Below are 22,804 nucleotides of genomic sequence, written 5' to 3' on the forward strand. Positions count from 1 at the left end.
AACATGTAAGATATAATACAGAAAAAAATTACATGACGAAAAATATTATGGTTGAGTCAGAAAATGAAATAAATTGAAATGTTAAAAACAATCTGTCAGAAAATTTACCAGTGAGATTCTACATATTATTAATTTCCTTTGGGTACTGAGTGTGTTGGTTTGCAAAGACCATTAATAAATTTCATTAATAGCATCTCCATAGTCTGAATTATAAACATAAATGGCTATAAACTTAGCAAATTTGAGATAGGCAGTGGGGAGGCTAATGGTTAAAATGGTTATTTCTTCAAATTACGGAAAGGTGAATTGTGCAAGGTGAGCAACAATATGTGGCAAATTGAAACTCATGGCATGTATTTTGTTACAGAGTGATTTTCATTAAAAGCTTTGGCCTGGATTTTGCACTAGTCAGAAAGGCATTATTTCAATGCAGATATGAATTGTGCACAAGGACCCTGCAGAATCCCCAATGTAGGACATTCTGAAGGAACTGCCCAGGGAATTGAATTTTTTGCTGGGCAATTCCTCTATGCTTAGAAGCCTCCAAAGTTTCCATTTAAAATCAGAAACCTTGAGGGTTCCAGTGAAAGTAAAATAGTTACTCAGAAAAACTTAAGAGCATACAAAGTCATAACTCCTGAGTAATTATTAAATGGACCTGATACTTGTTGCCACGCTCACCACTATACCTCACATTGATCCTGACCTGATAATGCTTCCAACTCACATGCACACACTCCCTAATGACCTAGCCCAACACCCCTGTAGATATGACATTAATTTGGAGTGCCCATGCACGCAAGAAGTGGATACACAGACAGCAGGTTCCAGAGGTTATTGCCGGGCATAGAACTCAGAGGTCCACACAATAGCAGGAAAAAATTAGGGGGACACAATTTCCCCCAGACCACTGGACCCCAGCAGGAACAAATTTCTTCCACCTTACCTAACCTACCCTAAGCACTGCATCATTTATCTTGCTAAGCTGCATCCTACCCACATGGTATCAGAGCTGTCGGGCACCTTATCGCCTACCCAATAGGCATTCTACTTACCTTCCTTCCTGGCACCCTATCCCCTACTCATCTGTCAATACTCCAGCACAGAAATCCCTTAGCCATCTGGCACCCTACCACATCCATTCCTATCCAAGCACCTTAACATCATACTTTATGTACTTACTGTCTTACAATCTGGCTCTCACAACACCTAAACTTTGAGCAGCTGACTGCTGTGAAAATGGAGTGTCTTGCACCTTTCGTGCTGCAAAAGAATTATCAGAATGGAAGTGCAGCTCCACATTTTGTATGGGGGCCCTGAGTGGAATGTTCTCTCAGAAATGTGGAGCTCCCTTCTTTTCTTTAAAAAATTGTCACTCCTCAGCAAATCAGGCCCATTATTTCATTAATCATTAGTTCACCAGCAATTTTTGCACCTATACAGAGCACAATGCTAAGAAGTTAGTACTGCTGCCTCACAGCGCCAGGGAGCAGAGTTTGATTCCACCGTTGGGACAGCTGTGTGGAGTTTGCAAATTCTCCCTGTGTCTGCGTGGGTTTCCTCCAGGTGCTCCAGTTTCCTCACACAGTCCAATGATGTGCAGGTTAGGTAGAATGGCCATAGGAAAAGCAGGGTTACAGGGATGGGTCTGAGTGGAATACTGTTTGGAGCGTCAGTGTGGATCAGGTTGAATAGCCTGCTTCCACATCATAGAATCCCTATGATTCCATGAAAGTAGTGAGTTTGATATGAACATCCTGTTATATTTGAAAAACTGATACACAACAGTATTGTATACCATAAGTAACTAATCAGTACTTGTATGCTTAACGTAAAAGAGCTTGGCTGATCAATAACCCAGTGCATCACTAAATTATTTGAGAATTAGGAAAGCATGCAAATATATAACTGTGTAGACCCCAAACAAACCAGTTAAAATGTTGACACTATAAAGCCTCCTAACCTTTCACCAACACAACTTCAAAGAGCTAGTTAACTTGCAATTCTGATAACAGAAGCTAAGGAATTACATTTGGGAATGTCAGGAATGCGCACAAGAACTTTGGTTAAAAATATTGATAAAACAGATTATATACAGTGTTATTTGGATCAGAAATCTATCCACCCTTATAATTCTGCAGTTACTACACCCCTTTGAAAATAACAATTTGATCAAGAACCCTCAAGAATATTTAGTGAAGGTTTTTAGTTCTAGCAGGGTGTGAAATTAGAATCAATAAATGCACTAAGTTCTATTTTCAGTCCCTCAACGGATGGCATTCTCTGACACTGGGATTTCATGTACTTTGTTGCATTAAATATGTTGCTAAATTAAGGTTTTACATCACTAAGATTAGAATAGCAAATTGTTTAATTGCAATGATGTAGTGGTGTAAATTTGAAGAAATACGCCGATAGTAATTTGTTTGTTGTTATAGAAGAACGCCTCAGTTTTTTTCCTAAATCCAGCAATCTAGTGAAGAGATAGTTCACATTAAATTTATTTTTTGAATTTATTTCAAATCTTTATTCAATGAAAGCTCCATGTCTGAACATCTAAAAATTCCATACGCTTTATTGTAACATGTTACTGTGCCTTTAAATCACTGTGCCCTGAAGCTTCCTTTGTGTGCTCAGAGGTTTCCTCCCTGTGCTTTCCATTGTGTCCTTAGCTGTTGTAGGACTTTTGGCTTGTGTAATGTTATAGTATCGTTCTACTCTGAGCTTGTTATGGTGCTGGAAAGTCCTTAGTTTTTCTGTACTGTACAAGTGTGTATCTATTCAATTTATACTTTCTTAACTCAGCTCTGTGTGTATACCCATGTGTGAGCAGTCCTCAGAGTGAATAGTCACTGATTCATGTATATTTGTTTGGTATGGACATGCTACGATGCACATCTGGGACAGGTGAAACTTGAACCAGAGTTTTCTGGCTCAGAAGTAGGGATTCTATCCTGCACCACAAGGCCCTGTCACTAATTATTTTTAATCAACCTCTTCTGTCATGTTATAACACACAACAAAGGCAGATGGAAGGATTGATGCCAGTAACCATATATCAATTCAGTGTTAAACTGTATTCACGTGATATGCATTAATTGGAGATTCACTTATGTTCCTACATTTTGGAGCAGACTGAATCTGTGTTGAGTTTGGAAGTGTATTTATGTAATATAACTCTGGAAATAAAAGCTTATAAAGATTAGGCTCAAGTTACAGCTGTTCTTTACTTCTCTGTATTAAAACACAGAAGAACCAACACATCCTGGCTGGAAAGAGAAAATTTATTGGAATCTACAGCCTGACAAGTGCATGCATTCCAAACACTGGAATAGAACTGTCTGCAGCTGCTCAATGACCTTTGGTCCACAAGGTCAAAAGAGTGGGATGGCTCATTGATGATTGCACATTGATGATTGCAAAATGTTCAGCACCATTCAATACTCCTCAGATACTGGAGCAGTCCTGTTCCAGCATCCAAGCTTGAACTCTCAGATGTTTACAGCATAGGAGGGCATTCAGCCCATCATATCCACACTGATCAGCAAAGATCTGACTGCACTATTCCTGGTTTCCAGTCCTTGGCTCATAGCCTTGGAAGCTATAACAATGCGCAAATATCTAAATACTGCTTAAATGTTATGACAACCACAAAATTACATGGAAACAAGGTCCTGACCCCCTCAATCCTCCGAGTGAAAATATTTCTCCTCAGTTATGGGAAGGATATTATCAAGCTGGAGAGCATTCAGAAGAGATTTACCAGGATGTTGCTAGGTATGGAAGGTTTGAGCTATAAGGGAAGACTGGATAAGCTGGGACTTTTTTCACTGGAGGTTGAGCTTGAGAGTAGGAGGTTGAGAGGTGACCTGATCGAAGTTTATAAAATAATGAGATATAGATACAGCTGATGGTAGTTGTCTTTTCCCTAAGATGGGGAATTTCAAGACTACGGGGCAGATTTTTAAGGTAAGAGGATTTGAAAAGGACACAAGAGGCATTTTTTTTTGTTACACAGACGGTGGTTCACGTATGGAATGAACTTCCTGATGAAGTGCAGATGCGGGTACAATTACAATGTTTAAAAAGACATTTGGATGGATATATGAATAGGAGAGGTTTGGAGGGATGTGGGCCAGGAGCAGGAACGTGGGACTAGTTTAGTTTGGGATTATGTTCGGCATGGGCTGTTTGGACCAAAGGCTCTGTTTCCATGCTGTACGACTCTAACTATCTAACTCTTCTCTTCGTCTTTTACCTTAAATCTATGAAACTTGGGTATTGACCTCCCCTACTAACAGAAAATGCGCCTTCTCATCCATCCTCACTATGCCACACGTCATATTGTACACACTATCAGGGCACACCTCTCAACCTTCACTGTTCCAAGGGAAACAATCCCAGTGTATCCAATACTCCCTCATAAATACTCCCTCCAGCCCACAGAGCATCCTGGTAAATTTCCTCTGCACCCTCTTTAGTTCAATCGCATCCTTCCTATAATGTGGTGACCAGGACTGCAATCAGTATGCCAGTTGTGACCTAACCAGAATTTTATACAGTTCTGGCATAAGCTCCCCAACTCTTGCATTGTATGTCTCAGCTAATAAAGACATATCTCTCAGATCTTCTTAACCACCTTATCTACCCATCTTGTTACATTCAAGGATCTGTGGACGCCAAGGTTCTTCTGATCATCAGTACTTTCCAGGGTACTTCCGATCAATCATTGTGTAATCCCTTGCCTCCAATCATAATTTTCTAGGTTGAAATCCATTTGCCACTGCTCTGCTAGCAGTACAGTCCATCGATATCCTCTTGCAGTTCACAACTATCCTCCTCACTATTTACCATCCTACCAACTATCGCATCATCCACAAATCTCTTGATCATACCCTCCATATTTAAGTTCAAATTATTAATGTACACCACAAACAACATGGGCCCCATCACCAGGCCTGGCAGAACCCCACTAGAAACAGACTTCCAGTCACAGAAATATCCCTCTACTATTACCCTCAATATTCTTCCTCTCAGCCAGTTTGGGATCCAATATGCCACTTTGCCCTGGTTGCCAAAAACTCATTTTCTTGGCATGTCATACATATCATTCTATCATGCAGGACCTTACCAAAAGCCTTGCTGACATACATGTAGACTACGACAAATGTATTAATCTATCAATTCTCCTGGTTGTTGGCTCCTCTAAAGATTTAATCAAATTTGTTAAACACGACTGTCCCTTAACAAATCCATGCTGACTACCTCCAATTAATCTGTCTCACTCCATCTGCAAATATATTGAGTCTCAGAATTCTAATAACTTTCCTACCACTAAGGTCTCCTGGCTGGTCTCACCTTCCTCCCATTTTTTTTTAAATTAATGGGACATCATCACCAGTCCTCCTGTTCGCTGGCACCTCATCTACGAGCATAGAGGATTTAAAAATTATCACCGGGATTCCCGTCTCTTCCCTTACCTTCTTAATAGCTTGGGTTACATCGCATCTGGGCCTGCAGATCTATCTATTTTTAAGGCTGCTAAACTTGCAAGTACCCTCTGTATATTAATTTCTTGTAATATTTCTCCATTCTCCACCTTGATGTCTATACATGCATTGTCCTTTTTTATTGCGAAGACTGCATTAATTGAAAACTGTGCTTAATTACTGCGACAACACACACATGAGAATTTATGGCTCCTAATGGGCCCGACTCTTAATTATTCACTTGCTCTTTATCATTAAAAACAAACGTTGGAGCTTTCCTTTATTATACCTGCCAATGCTTCCCATTTCCTCATTGCACTTTTTATACTCAGCTACAGCTTTGGAGCCCTTGATATCTGCCATTAGCCCTTCCTTTTTTTTCTTCATTATAACCTTAAAGATGTTTGACATCCAGTGTTCTCCAACCTTTGTCCCATCATGTCTCTTCAGGAAGATATTTGCCCTGTACACTCTTTATTTTTCCTTCAACTCTTCCCATTGCTCTGACAGTTTTATCCGCAAGTCATTGCTCCCAGTCCACTTGGACAAAGTATATCTTAATTTAGTAAAATTAGCCTTCTCTAGATGAGAATTTTTATTCCTGGCTCATCCATATCTTTTTCTATAATGGTCCTAAATCTAACAGAGTTATGGTCACTGTCTCCAAAATGCTCCCCTGAAGCCGTTCCATGACATCCTTGACCCTGGAACCCAGGAGGCAACACACCATCCTGGGGAAGCATTGCCACTGAATTCCCTACTGTGAATATCCTGTGGGGGGTTACCATTGACCACAAACTCAGCTGGACCAGCCAATTAAATGAAGTGGCTACAACGCTGGTCAGAGGCCAGGAATTCTGCAGAGGGTAACTCATCCCTTATTTCTCCAATTCCTGTCCAGCTTCTACAAGGCACAAATCAAGACTGTGAAAAAATACTCTCTACTTGCCTGGATGGTTGATGCTCTAACAATATTTAAACTTAACACCATCAGGATAAAGCAGCTTACTTGGTTGGCACTCTATCCACAACATTCAATATTTCTTCCGTTCACAACTGACACACAGCAGTGTGTAACATCTACGAGACGCATTGCAGCAACTCATCAAGGCTGCTTCAACAGCGCCTTCCATGTCCATGATTTCTACCAATTGGAAAGGAAAGGGCGATAGTGCACAGGAACATCATCTCCTGCAAGTTCTCTTTCCAAGTATCTCACAATCCTGACTCGGAGCTACGTTGCTTTTCCTCCAACATTGTTGCATCAAGATCCTAGAACTCTCTTCGTAACAGGGTGTAGGGCACCCACAGTGCTAAGTATTGTAGCGGTTCAAGGAGGTAGCTCATCACCACCTTCTCAAGGAAATTTTGAAAGGGCAATAAATGTTGGTCTCGTCAGCAATACTCACATCTCTGAATGAATTTTTTAAAAAGTAGCAATTGTGCGTGACTTTTGCAAAATAAAACTCTGTACAAGCTGTTCTTTTTATTATTTCTTCCAGTCCTTAGAGCACTTATTTCAACATAGCACATGGAAAATGCAGAAATGGCAAGATTTTAACCATATTCATTAAAATATTCTTTGTTAAACTGAAATTATTGAGATTTCCAATGGAAGAACACTGCCCAAAATCCTTTTTTGTTTTGTTTTATTTATTCACTCTTGTGAGTGAATAACTATTCACTCTTTAGCTGCCCTTGAGAAGATGGTGGCGAGATGACTTCAAGAAACACTCATTAGAACTTATTGATCACTGGACTCGAAACATTAACTTTGCTTTCTCCCTATGAATTCTGCCAGATCAGCTGAGTTTCTCCTGCAAATTTCTACTTTTGGTTCACAACTCCAGCATCCGTAGTTCTTTGTTTTATCATTTAAAAATAAATTTGTTTAAAATACCATAGATTTGTAAAGCACAGTCTGTGCCTTTTAAATCTAGAATTTTAAAACAGTAAGCAGATTGATAAGAGAAATGCAATGTGTTTTATAAATGAGGAGTTGAATAGTACTCTTCTGTTAGCTGTACTGATAAAACAATTTGCTTAACTGAGTACAGACTGCAATAAATTTGAAAGCTCTGTGGAAAAAAACTAGAAGACTCATTTTTAAAGTTTCATTTGTACTAAATTATTTTATTTCTTTTTCTGAACAGCTGATGTGGTGATGGGACGATGGTCACACATCTTTTACAAGGTTTCTCTATAAAATTAGAGTATTTTTGAATTATGAATTGTTCCCCCTTTTAATTCTTTTCCAAACAAACATTACATTTTAAAGCAGAAAAAGCCTCAGGAATCACTTGATTTTCAGCTGATATGTTTACATATTTTGACAGTATAAGAGAACTGGGCAGCATATAGGGAGAAAATGTTCCCATGTTAAAGAATTAAGAATGAGAAAGCACAGATTTCAAGTAATTATTAGAAAAAAGTTGATATCAGTAATAAAACTATTGAGTGATTATGATCTGGAATGCACAGTCAGAAAGTCTGGAGGAGACATTTAATCAAAGTATTTAAAAAGTGAATTAGATGGTTATTTGAAAATGAACAACGTGCAAGATAATGGAGAAACAGTAGGACAATGCAACCAATGAGTGACAGATTTTGAGAACTGGCACAGATTTGATGGGCTGAATGGCTTCCTTCTGCACTGTAAAATTTCTGTGATATTCCAAGCGCTAACCTTGTCTTAAACCGCTAAGGGCCTAGTGTGGGAAAGTGGGACTAGTGCAGGTAGTAATTTTGGCAGTATAGACATGACGGACTGAAAGGCCTCTTCTTTACTGTATGATTCTTTCGCTCCTAAGGTTTTGAAGTAGATCTGTAGTTCGGGTTGTGGGTGTTGAGGTTGGTTGGCTCGCTGAGCTGGTTTGTTGTTCAACAACAAACCAGCTCGGCGAGCCAACCAACCTCAAGATTCTTTAGTTCAATACCAAAAACTGCAATGAAACACCTGTTTTGTTATTGCAGTACATTACTTCCTTTTTTTTTCGACAGCAGAGACATAGTCAGCTGTTGCTAAAACAACAAATTGTACCTATGGATTCCATAACTGGAATAAAATTTGTGACACCCTCAATGCCTTTTCCTACCAGCCCAGTTAAAAATCTGTGACTGCCTATATCTTCATATGCACAAGTGCACAGAGAATTTAAGTATAAAGGAGTAGCCCAGCATGAAATATATAACTTCCTCCCATCATAACAACCTGGATGGAAGTGAGAGCTGGTTCCATTCCTCAGATCTTAGCCCCTTATTTTGAGCAAGGCTGAGACCAGGAGATTCTGGAGCCTGGCGAGACCAGATCATCACGTTCCATGAAGACGCCACCCCAACAGGCTGGGAGGCAGAGGGTAGATGGGTGGTAATGCAGACTTGCATGAGAAATGAGGGAATTCTCAAGGTGTACCTCAAACTGCTAAGCAGCATGGGATTTTGATGAGACTCAACATCAAGAAAAAAATGTAGACTGGATCAAGGCACCAATTGGCAATGGACTGCATAAAGGGAGCAAAGGACAAGAAAAGCAACCATTATAGGAAATTCCACAGCTGGGGTACAGATAGGCATTTCTGCAAGTCTGCCATAGTGTGGTGCCAGAATAGAGGCAAGGTAAAGGGCATTACTAACGCAATCAGATTTTCTGGAGCTAGGAAGTTAAAAGGTAGCATCTTGAAGTGGCTTCTCCCTAGGAAGATGGCTTTACGTATGAAGCAGAAGAGAGGACTTCAGATTATGAGCTTCCTTATTGAGCCTCCAGGCACCTACTCAGAAGAAGTGGGCTTCATCTCTGTGGAATCAGGTAAATTGGCATAATGAAGCAGAAAACACCAACAGGAATAACTCGAGACAACAAGGTGCAGGGCTGGATGAACACAACAGGCCAAGCAGCATCATAGGAGCAGAGAGGCTGACGTTTCGGGCCTAGACCCTTCATCAGAAAAGGGGGAGGGGAAGGGGGTTCTGAAATAAATAGGGAGAGAGTGGGAGGCGGATAGAAGATGGATAGAGGAGAGGATAGGTGGAGAGGAATAACTAATAGGTCCCCTAAATGTAGTCATATATTTGGACAGAGAACAAACAATAATTCAATGTATTAACTGGTGAGTAGACTTTCAGCTTCATATAGTTTGGCAAATAAAATTGGCATAGGTGTTACAGAAGATGACTTATGCTTTCCTGTATTTTCCTAGAATAATATATTGCGGAAACAATCGGGGATTAAGCTATTTCATTAGTTTTCAACTTTGAGACAGGATTAGTGATTGCTTTGTTTATATGAACATACGGAAAAGGGGCAGAAGTGGACTATTCAGCCCATTGGGCATGCTCCGCCATTCAATAAAACCATTGTTGTGTTTTGAATTTCATATTTCCATCTACCTTAATAACATTTGATTTTTATTGTCTAACGTTAAATTACTCCACCTTCAGCACTTATGATGCACAGAGTTCCAAAGTCACACAACTCTTTAAAAAAAAATTCTCATCTCTGTCTTGAAAGGGTGACCCTTAAAACAGTGCTCCTTGGTTCTGGGCTAATCCACAAGAGGAAACAACTTATCCATGTCTACTTTATCAAGATTATTCAAGAATTTACGCTTCAAGTTACCCCTCACTCTGCTAAACTCAAGTGTAAAGACGACAAATCTGTTCAACCCATTTTCATAACACAACCCACTTATTCTAGGTATCAATCTCAAACCTCGTCAGAACCAATTTCAATGCATTTCCATCCTTCCTCAAGTAAAGAGGCCAAGAATGCACACTGCATTTGAGATGCAGTCTCATCACTGTACTGTGTAACTAAGGCAATAACATCTTTAGTTTTACATCCATTTCCTCTCATAATAAAAGGATAGCTTCACACTAGCCTTGATTATATGCTGTATCTACATTCTAACTTTTTGTGACTCATGTACTAGAACACCCAAATCCCTCTGCACCTTGGAGTTACACAGTTGTTCTTCATTTAAGCAATATTGTGCTGCTTTATTCTTCCTGCCAAAATTAAAAAAACTTTACGTTTTCCCATATTATGCTCTATCTGCCAAGTTTTTGTCCACTCAGAACCTGTCTACACCTGCCTGGAGAAAAGTGATTGTAATCAAACCGGATTCCACACAAAGTTTGTAAGTGACCAATTCCAGTCCCAACGAAGAATTGCAGACTTAAATCCAATTACAGAGGTATGACATGAAAGCTGGCAAAGCTTTAAGATAAGCCCACAATTTTAAAAAACCAGTAAACAAAGAAATAATTCAAAATGTTCAAGCTAGGGAATGGCAGGAAAACAATGAAAACGAGGCACAGAGTTCAAAGTCTAAAATTGTTGGACTTGATCAAAAACGTAATTTGCTGGAGAAATTCAGAAGGTCTGGCAGCATCTGTAGAGAGAAAGCAGAATTAATGTTTCAAGTCCAGTAACCCTTGACTGGAACTCAAGTTCTGAAGAAGGGTCACTAAACTCAAAACATTAATTCTGCTTTCTCTCCACAGATGCTGCCAGACCTGCTGAGTTTCTCCAGCAATTTGTTTTTGTTTCAGATTTCCAAAATCCAAAGTTCTTTATTCTTTTGTTAGACTCAATGTTGAGTTCAGAAAGGTGTAATGCAAAACTTCCCAACCCCTCTACTACTCATTGATCATTTTAAGGTTGGAAAACTGCCAAGGTCCTATGGCAAGGAGTGGTGGCTGAGGTTCTATTTCTACCCTCCTTTAGTTGGGCAAAGTTATATTCAACTCAAGTTATTTTTTTCCTCGCTCCACAGATGTCACTGGGCCAGCTAAGCATTTCCATCACTTAGTGTAATGAAATAAACAGTTACCTTTCAAAGGTCTGCACCTTCAAATTTTTGAAATCCATTTTGGTAGGAATAACGGCAAAATGGACTATGTTTTAAATGGCAAAAAAATTGCAGCACACTGCTGTGCAGAGGGACTTAGGTGTCCTTGTGCATGAATCGCTAAAAGTAGGATTGCAGGTGCAGCAGGTAATTAAAAAGGCAAATGGAATTTTGTCTGCCATTGCTACAGGGATGGAGTTTAAAAATAGGGAGGCTATGCTGCAGCTGTATAGGGTCCTGGTGAGGTTACACCTGGAGTACTGTGTCCAGTTTTGGTCTCCTTACTTGAGAAGAGATATACTGGCACTGGAGGGGGTGCAGAGGAGATTCACTCGGTTGATTCCAGAGTTGACAGGGTTGGATTATGAGGAGAGACTGAGTAGACTGGGATTATACTCATTGGAATTCAGAAGAATGAGGGGAGATCTTATAGAAACATATAAGATTATGAAGGGAATAGATAAGGTGGAGGCAGGAAGGTTGTTTCCGCTAACTAGGACTAGAGGGCATCGCCTCAAAATAAAGGGAAGCAGATGTAGGACTGAGGTCAGGAGGAACTTCTTCACCCAAAGGGTTGTGAATCTGTGGAATTCCCTGCCCAGTGAAGCGGTTGAAGCTACCTCACTGAATGTTTTTAAGGCAAGGCTAGATAAATTTTTGAACAGTAAAGGAATTAAGGGTTATGGTGAGTGGGCGGGTAAGTGGAGCTGAGTCTCAAAAAGATCAGCCATGATCTTATTAAATGGCGGGGAGGCTCGAGGGGCCAGATGGCCTACTCCTGCTCCTAGTTCTTATGTTATGTTCTTACGTTCTAAATATTCGCCCTCGTTTATCTAAGCCAGGTGTTTTCATTTCCTCAGGTCGATCGGCGTTCATCTTCGGTCAAGTACCGTTAATGAATCCCTCGCCTTTTCTCTCTCTCTACTCAAAATATAATTTCGTTTTTGCTAAAATAACGGGATCGAAACTATGGTCTAAGGCTTTTCAAGACTACAACAATTTGAGTCCAACTGGTTTTGGCTGCAACATAAAATCTTAAAATCTTACAAACAAGGATCAGAAGGTTGTTAGTAACCAGATTAACATGCTCCAGTCTCACCGGGGAGAGATGCAAAGCTCGGCCTTCCCATCTCATTCACTCGGGCCCATGACCAAGTGCGGTCAGAGTCGAAAGCTAGCTCCACATTTAGCAGAAATTAAGGTAGCAGCTAGAACATACCTTGATGGGTTTGGTGTCCTCCGTTAAGGCCTTGCCGTGCATCTCCTCCATCGCTCTACAGGCCTGCGACGATTTGGCGAACTTCACGTACGCGATGCCCTTGTGATCTTTGTTCTGTTTGTCCCGCACAACCCAAATGTCCTGGATATCACCGAAGAAAGAAAAGTTCTCTCGGATCACCTCCTCCGATGTCGATTTGCTGATGACCAGAAAGAGCCGACTGTTGGGGGGGTGATCGAGGTTTGCCATTGGACGCGAGCTTCCACTATCCTCCATGTTCGCGAATCCAGCGCATGCACTCCGACCACCAACCGCCAGCACGTCACGTGACACAAAAGACCAGATCCCGCCCAACTCTGCGTTTAGGTTCCGGTCCGCCCCACACAGGGACACTAAAAAAACCGGCCCCGCCCCGCTTTGTGACACACGGGATCTGGTCCCGCCTCGCTTTGTGTCGCGGAGGAAGTAGCCCATCCCGCAGAATGACTCCAAGGAATTGGGCCCGTCCCGCTCCGTGGTACTGAGGAACTGGACCCACTCAACTCTGTGACGCTAAGTAATAGGCCATCGCACCTTGATTCTGAGCTGCGCTGATCCGTTATATCGAATGGTGGAGCAAGGAGACCTTTTTATCGTTACCTGTTCGAGTATAAATCAAGGAACGGAGATTGTAATCATACGAAAAGAAATTTCAGCCTTTAGCGTCACTCAATATTTAAAGCTTCCAGGCTACAATAAGCACCTAAAAGTGTGTGTAGGCGATAGCAGCTGGGGATGGTTGGCTGGACAGCAAATATTGGTCAGATTGGTGCCAACAGCATAGGATTCGGTACCTGTTCCAGCTTTGGGGGGCGGGGTGTTGCAGCCAGCACTATGAATTGGACCAATAGAGAATTCAGAAAAAATAATCTGTGCATTTATGATACAACCTTGCAACACATGAAAACAGTGTTTTTTAATCGAGAATCTATTACTTATCACATTATCGCAACTATAACTTGTCTCCTTTAATAATTATAAATCTTCACCCTTTTTATTGCCTATTTAAAATTGCTAACTCTAGTCACCTGTATACTTGTACACTAACACATTGGAACCAATGGAAAGGATATGCAGTACAGAAGATTCATATGGATATGAAAAATGAATAGTTATGACAATAAAAATGGTTTTCACTACTGCAAAAGAAATCATTAAGGGAGGATTGTAGGAATAGTCAGAGGCCAATCAGTCTTTCTAGTCTATGATTGAATGAAACAATGATTGATCTGTATTCACTCAACAAGATTTCATGTCTCTTAACCATTAGCTCTTGACCTCAAATTTAAAATTATTAATTGAACTAATATTGACTGCTTTCTCCTTTGGATAAAGAAGTGTTTCCTGTTTTCTTTCCTGAAAATCTTTACTCTGAAGATAAGGATACATGATAAGAGATTCCCTTAGCAGCGGTCTTATCCTTTTAAAAATCCTAAAATGTTCAATCATGTCACCCATAAGTGTTCCTATATCAATGTCATCTTTCAGGCCAATATTCACAGTATCAAACCACTGGTTACAATCAATCAGTTGTGTAGGGCAGACCACATTGGCTGAATGCCTGACGCATAACAACCAAAAGAAGCTTTCTAGGCATCATTGTACAAAGTGGTTAACAATAAGGCAGACGAAATCCTTCAAAAGTGTCCTCAAAGCCTTCTGGAACAACCATCCAAAGAGCATCCCATCCCCTGTAATACCATTTTTACCATGGCTGGGTGACCTAGCCTACACACCCCTGGACACACTATGGGGCAATTTAGTATGGCAAATCCAGCTAACCTGCAAACGTTTGTACTTTGGGAAACCAGAGCACCCAGTGGAAATCCATGCAGACACAGGGAGAATGTGCAAACTCCAGACAGATAGTCATCCAAGACTGGAATCAAACCCAGGTCCCTGGTGCTGTGAAGCAGCAGTGCTAACCACTGTGCCATCCCGATATCCCCAATAAATGCATGGGAAACTCTAATCCAAGACTGTCCAAACTGGAGGAGGTTGCCAACCATTTCACACATTTCCAACAAGCCCAGATAGAGGTCAAATGCAAAAATCTGTGAATCACACCCATCTGCTTCAGCAAACACCACGTACCCCATCTGCAGTAGGATTTGTGGATCTAGCACTAGACTATTTTATCAGCTTAGGGCTGACAACACTGGAGTTCAAGAAAGTCTTCCTTGATCCTAAGGGACTGGCTAAGAAGAACAAAAGAATACAAACTTAGTTTGTGCAGTCCCTTGTCATAATCTAGGAATATCTTGGTGATCTGTACTACAGTCTTTTGAAGGTTAATATATCCTTTTTAAGGTGCACTCTACAGAGTTATACACACTGTGCTAAATAGGGCTTTGTACAGCTATGACAAATGTTAGTTACCTCTGGTCCCCTCAATTTAATTAAGCCTTCATTTTTTCATGTTATTAATGACACACAAAATACTTAAATATATTCCTTTTCATTCAAAAAAGATTACTTCTCTCCTATCTGTGTTTAAAACTATCTGCCAGTGTTTTACCATTTCCTCATCATTGCTTTGTAATGCTATATTCTACATTACAAACTATGCCGCCATTCTGTGTTGTTGGTAAACTTACATGTATGGTCCTGTAGTGTGTTATCTAAGCCATTAATAGTGAATAATTGATGAATGAGGACAAAACCTTCTGAAACAACTTTTGAAGTGCCTTCTGGAACCTTGTAGGGAGTTGAGCACTTAGTAGTGGTGAGATCTACTAGTAATGTCAGTAATAGTCTTTTGCTTACTTCCAAGTGACTTACAGCAAGGTTGAACAAATTTTCCAATGTAAACATCAGAAAAAAAAAATCACCAGTTTGAACATGATTCCTGAGAGCTCATGGGTGTAACTTAATGACCAACATCTGTTGTTTTTAATTAGATCTTTCTGTCAAACATTTCACACATACCAATTAGTCAGTCATCTGAAAAATTATATCCATTAGATATTTCCCTGCCAAATACAGTAGTTACTTCCCAAAAAAATCCTTTAGGTTCCTTAGACATACCTTACCAAATTCAAGCTAACTCTTTAAAATCATTGTTCCAGCCTTGTAAAAACCAAAAGAGTTCTGAGGAAGGGTGACTAGACCTGAAACATTAACTCTGATTTTTTTCTTCACAGATACTGCCAGACCTGCTGAGCTTTTCCAGCAACTTGTGTTTTTGTTCCAGTCTTATCTCTGTTCTTAACATTCGTGTATCTAATTCAGAATATATTTGGTTCAAATGTCACTCCAGGACATGAGTACAAAATTCAAGACTGACACTCCAGTGCAGTACCAGAGAGTAATTACTGGACTATGTGAGATGTTGCCCTTGGATGAGAGAATAAACCGAAGCTTTGTCTGTTCTCATAGGTGGATATAAAAGATGTTATGGTACTACTCTGAAAAATATTTTGTGAATTATCCTCGATATTGTGGCCAATATTTATCTTCAATCACAAAAACAGGATTTTCTGGAAGTTATCACATTGATTTTTGTGGGACTTTGCTGTGCACAAGGAAGAAAATGCTGTCTTTGTCTTCAACAAGGAAGAAGACATTGCATATCATGGGCTAAGACAAGATAGCTTACACACTTAAAGATTTTAAAATTGATAAAAAGGGGTGGCATGGTGGCTCAGTGGTTAGCACTGCTGCCTCACAGTATCAGGGATCTGGGTTTATTTCCAGCCTCAGGTGACTGTCTGCATGGGCTTCTTCTGAGTGCTCCAGTTTCCTCCCACTTTCCAAAGATTTGCAAGTTAGGTGAATTGGCTAATCTAAATTGCCCATAGTGTCCAGGGATGTGTGCATTGGGTGGAATAGCCATGGGAAATGCAGGGTCACTAGGATAGGATGGGGGTGTGAGACTGGGTGGGATGCTCTTCAGAGAGTCAGTGTGGACTTGTTGGGCTGAATAGCCTGTTTCCATGCTGTAGCGAGTCTATGATTCTAAGAACGTACTGGATAGGCTGTGCGCATTTAAACTTTGCCATGCAGCAGGACAGATTTCATGCATCCAAAAATACTCAAGTGAGAATGGAAACTCTGAAGGCACTAGACTTAATTTTCCAATCATCTTTCCACTGAGGGGTGATATCAGAATATGCAAGAATTGCAGATATTATGTCCTTGTTCAAAAGAGGGAAATGTTAGCCCAACCAGTTACACCTTGGCAATGGGAAAGCATTTGGGTATTTTTAATCAGCCTGTTCAGGGATGGTATCATACACATCTGGAGCAGGTGGGACTTGAACCCATGCCTCCTGGCTCAGAGGGAGGGAAACTATCATAGGGCAAATGCAGGTTAATTCAGGGAAACCAGCTTGTTAACAGAAGCTGATGTTTAACATACTTGAGTTTTTTTCTGTCCTCGGGTGAGTCGCTGTAGGGGAAGGATGACAGCATTAATTGCACACTTAAGCATGGGAAGGTTGTGCATGAGCCACGCTGCCATGAATTTAATCAAGGCTGACACAAGAAAGCAGTGGTGTCAGCAAACCCCACCACCAAAACCAACATGTGGAATGACCAGCAATCAAAGAATATGTGTTAAGGTACTTGACAAAAGAGTCCAAGATGATATGAGAAAAAAATTACAAAGCTGGTGGCATGACCTGGAATATACTGACTGCAATGGTTGTGGAATCAAGTCCAATAGTAACTTACAAAACTACTTGATAAATATGTGAAAAAGAAGAATAATTTTGGGCGATGGAGAAAGAGCAAGGTAGTGGGACTAATTGATACTTTGGTAGTTTTGATAAGAAACCATGAGTGTTTGCCATCATTATTTCATTTGAAATTAAAAATAGCTTCAATATTAACAAGCACAGATTAACACCGAAGTTGAGAAATATCATTAATTGTTGTGCCACAGGCTGTGCTGTGCACACTCAAGCCCAACACCACTAGAGTCAGAACTCTGTGAAATGACTTTATCTGCTGAGAACTTTCCTTTTCTCCTTTAATATCACTGTATTCAAATAAGCGTTATTCAATGACATCTGTTTCTTAACGGTGTTCTAACTAATAATTACTACTGAACAACAGATTTTTCTTAAAATACATAATGTAAAGACTCCATTATGATGCATTACTGCATTTACTAAACTACATTTTTCGAAAAATTGACGTTTAAAAAACACGACTTTTCCGCTTTGTCACTATGTTTATTAAGATTTTTATTTCTCTCTAGTAAACCTTGAACCTGCTTCGATTATGAATGCTTTTCATATCCTCGCTAGCTGTCTGTGAGAATTATTTAGTACGATTGGCTGAGTGCACAGCTTTAATGACACAACTGCAACTTTGTTCTTGGAAGCCCTGCTAAATCATGCCAAAACGAGGTGCTCATCGGGAGAGGTAAAAATAGGGAGGATTTTCTTTTCTGCTAAACTGGGCAATTTCACACATATTCACATCAGATCGCTCGGTAAGTCCCTCCTTAGAGGTCATCGGGTGAGCATGTTTGCTTCGCTGCTGAGCACAAAATCTGTGCCTATTTAGTTGCGCGCAATCTGCACCGCCAAGTCCCTCTATCCCGCCTTTTCCTAGCTACAATTAATTCTGAAAAAGGATCACTGGACTCAAAATTCCCTCGCTAAGCCTGACCGCTACCCTTCTGCATTCAGATACTCCCTCAAGAGTATGTGTTTGCTCCCAAGTCCTTGCCGCTCTGATAACAGTGTAAGTTTCCGGTTTCTTAAGCCTGTTCGATGAATGAACGAAGAAATGAATGAAGGGCAAGGGCTTTAACGTGCAATTGGTCGGTGCTGCTGTGACGTTGCAGTCCGCCACGTGCACGAGCTTGCGCACAGCCTGCCGCGTGTCGAACGGGAGGGCACTTGACGGTTACAACCCGCCTTCAGCTGGTGCAGAGCGAGGCGAAGGCGTCCCGAGGGGTAAGTACCTGCCAAACACCCCACCCCCTTCCTCTCCTTAGCCCATCCACCGGCTACTGTCCTTCATACAGGGCCCCGTGCGTACCCCAGGGGCGGGTAGATGTCGTGGCCGCCATCAGGTGAGTGTCCGCTGGAGGGACAGTTAACATCGATGGGGCTGTGGATAAGAGTTTTGGAGACAATGTGGATAACTTATGGCGCAGAGCGAGCAACAGGTTTCGAGGTGGACGTCTTAGGGATTTGAACGTGAAATCGGAAATTCGCCACCCTGTGAAAGCGAACAGCCTGATCCAGGTTAAGGAAGCTGTCAGGTGGGTGGGGTGGGGTTTGGGGCTGGTCATGGATGCGAAAGGTGCAGAGTTTCTGGTGTGGTCAGAAGTCAAAGTCAGCATTGGAGTATAAGTAATTTTCTGAAACGCTATTGATTTTCCTTGCCCTCCAGAGAACCTGATGGAGAAAAAGGATTTGTCCATGGACTAGGAAATGGGTTATGCTCAGTGTGGTCCATTTGACAGTGGTTGGAGCAACTGGTTATGTGCTTGGATACACTTGAGCCTGTGGCTGTCAGACCTGAGGGTGTAAAGATGGAAACATATCCCTGAGAATGTAATGGTTGAGAGGTGGTGAATGACTTGATGGGGTTGAAGGTATCCAAAACACAAATGATAAAGCAAGACAACAGTGAAATGATGACTGGAAAGCTGGAAGAAGAGGAGTTGCGTGGAACAATGAAGTAAAGAGAAAGCAGCGGATAAAAGTTGCCTCCTGGGTGAAAGGTAAGAATTGAAGAATTCAAAAATTGGTGGGAAGGTGTATACAGGAAGGGAGATCAAAAATGCTAAATTTGCGATTAGGAGTAAACAAGTCATTCTTGGGTTGGAGGGCTATTTGTATAAGTTCCTTTACAGTAAGTGGCTGTTGCTAGCTAAGTCAGCATTTATTGGCCATCGCTGACTGCCCTCGAGAAGTGGTAAACTGCCTTCTTGAACCGATGGAGTCCATGTGCTCACAGACACCTACTGGTTAGGAAGGAAATTCCAGAATTTTGACCTAGCAACAGTGAAGGAACAACAATGTATTTCCAGGTCAGGACTGTTTGGAGCAAACATGAAGTTTCCTGTGGTGTTGCTTCCATTCATCTGTTACCCTTGTCCATCTAGATGGTAGAGTCAAGGGTTTGAAAGGTGCTGCTGAAGGAGCCTTGGTAAGGTGATGTTTTGCACTTTGTAGTTAATATACAATGCTGCTACTATGCTTTGATGGTGGAGGAGGAATTGAGGGAAGATGGTGTGCTGGTTCAATCAAGCAGGCTACTTTGTCTGGGATGGTGTTGAAGTTCTTGAGTGTCGTTGGAGCTGCACGCTTCAACTATGCGGTGTGTATTTCATCACACTTCTGACTTGCAGCTTGTTAATGGTGGACATATTTTGATGAGGCAGGACATAAGTTGCTCACCTCAGAATATCTAGCCTCTGATCTGCCCTTATAGCCACAATGTTTTTATGACTGGTTGAGTTCAGTTTCTGATCAGTTGTAAACTGTAGTGTACCACAAAAGCTAGTGCCGAGGCCACAGCTGTTCATAATTTAGATAAATAATTTGGATGGGAGAATTAAATGTAATATTTCAGATTTGCTGATGACACAGAACTAGCTGGGCATAGAACGTATGAGGACAATGCAACTAGAGTTCAAGAGGACTTGGATGGGCTGTAATTGGGCAAGACCATGGCAGATGGAATACAGTGAGCTGAATTTTACCACAAATTGGGTGAGTGTCAATTCCAGGGAGTTTCATGAAAGGTTATTCTAGTGCATTATCTCTCGTAATTCTCTGCAGTTCACCTCATTACGTATGTACCGTGGCTCGGCAATGGCAGAACAATCAACTTTGCTGGGATTACTGGCACAAAATTTAAATTCCAGCCATGCATCAGATCAAGCGCTGCCAGCCAGCATATATATCTGTTCTGTTCCTAAGAAGAATCATATCAGGCTTGAAAAATCAGCACTGCTTCTCTCTTCACAAATGCTGCTAGACTTGCTGAGTTTCTCCAGCACTTTGTGTTTGTTATAGTTTATTTCTTCATGGGAATACCATAGTGCTCTGTGTTTTTGCAAGAAGATGATGAATGGAGGCTGCACCAGAGGTGATATGTGATGGGCTACCAGCATATACAGAACTGTCAAAGCAAATCAGAGTGTTTGCAGCATGCACTTAGGAGTCTGTGTCTGAGTTTCGTTACATATTGCAGAATGGCAGCTGAACCCCACCTCAGCATAAGTGCTGCTGTGAAGGTTACAGCAGCATTATCAACAACTAACACAGCATAAAACGGTTATGAAATCAAATGACAAGACTCCTGAAGGTTTAGGAAGTTACACATGATACACGTTATGACCTCACCCTGTCTTTTTGCACCAGAATTTGCTGATATCCATGAATCCAAGAATTAACACTAAGTGACCAGAGATATGCACTGCCGTTTTAGCTTCTAGCCCTTCTGTGTCATACCTATTTAACAGTTGAACATAGGTACAATGAAATGTCCAACTCCACCAGATCTGCCAAGTACATTGTTCGAATGCTAGAATAGTAATGTAGATGCATTGACAGGCCTGGGGGCATCAAATACTGATTTCCAGGTCTGAAAATACAATATTCAAGCACAGTGGATTAGATTTCCTGCTTAAGTACAATCTCTAATCAGAAGTGAGGCATGAAAAGAAGCACACCTCTCATACTGTTGCCTCATTTCTGGAGTGACATCGTTACCTTTGCCTTGAGCTGCTCTCAGCTATGGCCATAAGAATATGAAATGGTAATACCTGTGAATTAGAACCTTCCCATTACTGGGAAGGAAGTGGCATTCTGCTGCCTTTCAAAAGGTTAAAGGAGCATATTTGTTTTTGTAAGGCAATTCTTTTGAAAGGTTGTAAATGACAAAATTTGGAAATGTTGTAATAAGAATACTGTAAAATCAACTCAGGATGACGGGGACAGACTGGTAATATGGAGAGATACGTTGAACTTGAAACTTTATACAAGTATGATGTAATGCAGTTTGAAAGTAGAAATAAGAAGCAACACGTACAAAAATGATACAATTTTAAAGCAAGTGCTGGAACAAAGAGATGTGTTCGTTCACGTACACAAATCTTTGCAGTTGGTATGACAAATTCAAAAGATTATTAACAAAGCATAGGAACTTCATGACTTCATAGTCAAAGACAATAATAAAGCATGCAGTTATACTAAGCCTTTCTAAACACTGGCTAGCCCCAACAGGAGGGAGTATTGGACTAATTTTCCATGGAGTATATACTTTTGAGAGACTTTAGTTATGTTGGAGACTAAACTGGGCTTATGTGGTGCACCAGTCCACGTGCCTGTCTTTAGACTGTAGGTCCAGATTCAAGCCCCATCTGCCCTGGAGATGTCATGACGTTCACACTGTAAGGAGTCTCTTGTGGCACAGTGGTAGTGTTCCTACCTCTGGTAAAGAAAATCTGGGTTCAAATCCCACTTACCATGGATGTGTATCATAACATATTTGAACAGGTTGGTTAAATGAAAGTGACACCCTGGATATCAATTTGACCAAGTGTGGCATCAAGGAGCCCTGGCACAATTGGAGTCAATGGGAATCAGGGGAAACACTCTGGTTGCAATATATCTGGAAGATAAGAAGATGGTTGTGGTAGTTGAAGGTCAGTCATCTCAGCCCCAGGACATCTCTGCAGGAGTTACTCAGGGTACATATCTCTAAACAACCTGCTCAGGGATGTTATTACACACCTGTGAGGCAGGTGGAACTTAAACCTGGGCAATCTGGCTCAGAGGTAGTGACACTACCACTGGGCCACAAGAGCCCTTTCAATTACTCGGGTAGTGTCCTAGGCCCAGCCTAGGAATCACACAGCACGCAAATAGACCCTTCGTTCCAACCAGTCCAGGCTGACCATGTTCCCAAGTTAAACTAGTTCCACCTGCCTGTACGTGGCTCATATCCCCTCAAACCTTTCCTACTTATGTACCTATTCAAATGTCTTTTAAATGTTGTAATTGAACCTGCATTCCACGCACAAATGATTCTCTGTGTAAAAAAAGTTGCCGTCATGTCCTTTTTAAAATTTCCTCCTCTCACCTTAAAAATATGCCCCCTAGTTTTGAACTCCCCATCCTGGGGAAAGGACCTTTGCTATTCACCTTATCTATGCCCCTCATGATTTTATAAACCTCTAAGGTCACCCCTCAATCTCCTACACTCCAGTGAAAAAAGTCCCAGCCTGTCCAACC

The 22,804-nt window shown here is 41.1% G+C and overlaps 2 protein-coding genes across 11 annotated transcripts in view; one reads left to right on the forward strand and one right to left on the reverse strand.

Moving 5' to 3' along the window:
• rbm45 (RNA binding motif protein 45) overlaps positions 1 to 12,919 on the reverse strand; it is a 92,541-nt gene extending 79,622 nt beyond the window's left edge. For 8 of the 9 annotated variants that reach the window (XR_007262423.1, XR_007262420.1, XR_007262424.1 and 5 more), the window contains exon 1: positions 12,558 to 12,919. Coding sequence is in view for 1 of the 9 variants with exons in the window: in XM_020531702.2 (XP_020387291.1) it covers positions 12,558 to 12,833 (276 nt within the window). In the remaining 8 variants the exon portion in view is untranslated. The remainder of the gene's footprint in view (positions 1 to 12,557) is intronic. The other variant, XM_020531702.2, reaches the window with a different exon arrangement.
• Positions 12,920 to 18,396: 5,477 nt separating this feature from the next.
• Positions 18,397 to 22,804, forward strand: part of LOC109932546 (cytochrome c, somatic) — a 21,252-nt gene continuing 16,844 nt past the window's right edge. Inside the window, exons 1-2 of one of the 2 annotated variants that reach the window (XM_048598616.1) lie at positions 18,446 to 18,505; positions 18,948 to 19,281. The gene's annotated coding sequence lies outside the window, so the exon portion shown is untranslated. Of the gene's footprint in view, positions 18,506 to 18,947; positions 19,282 to 22,804 lie in introns of both variants that reach the window. The other variant, XM_020531700.2, reaches the window with a different exon arrangement.

Source organism: Rhincodon typus, chromosome 7, assembly GCF_021869965.1.
Source record: "Rhincodon typus isolate 14 chromosome 7, sRhiTyp1.1, whole genome shotgun sequence".
Taxonomy (NCBI): domain Eukaryota; kingdom Metazoa; phylum Chordata; class Chondrichthyes; order Orectolobiformes; family Rhincodontidae; genus Rhincodon; species Rhincodon typus.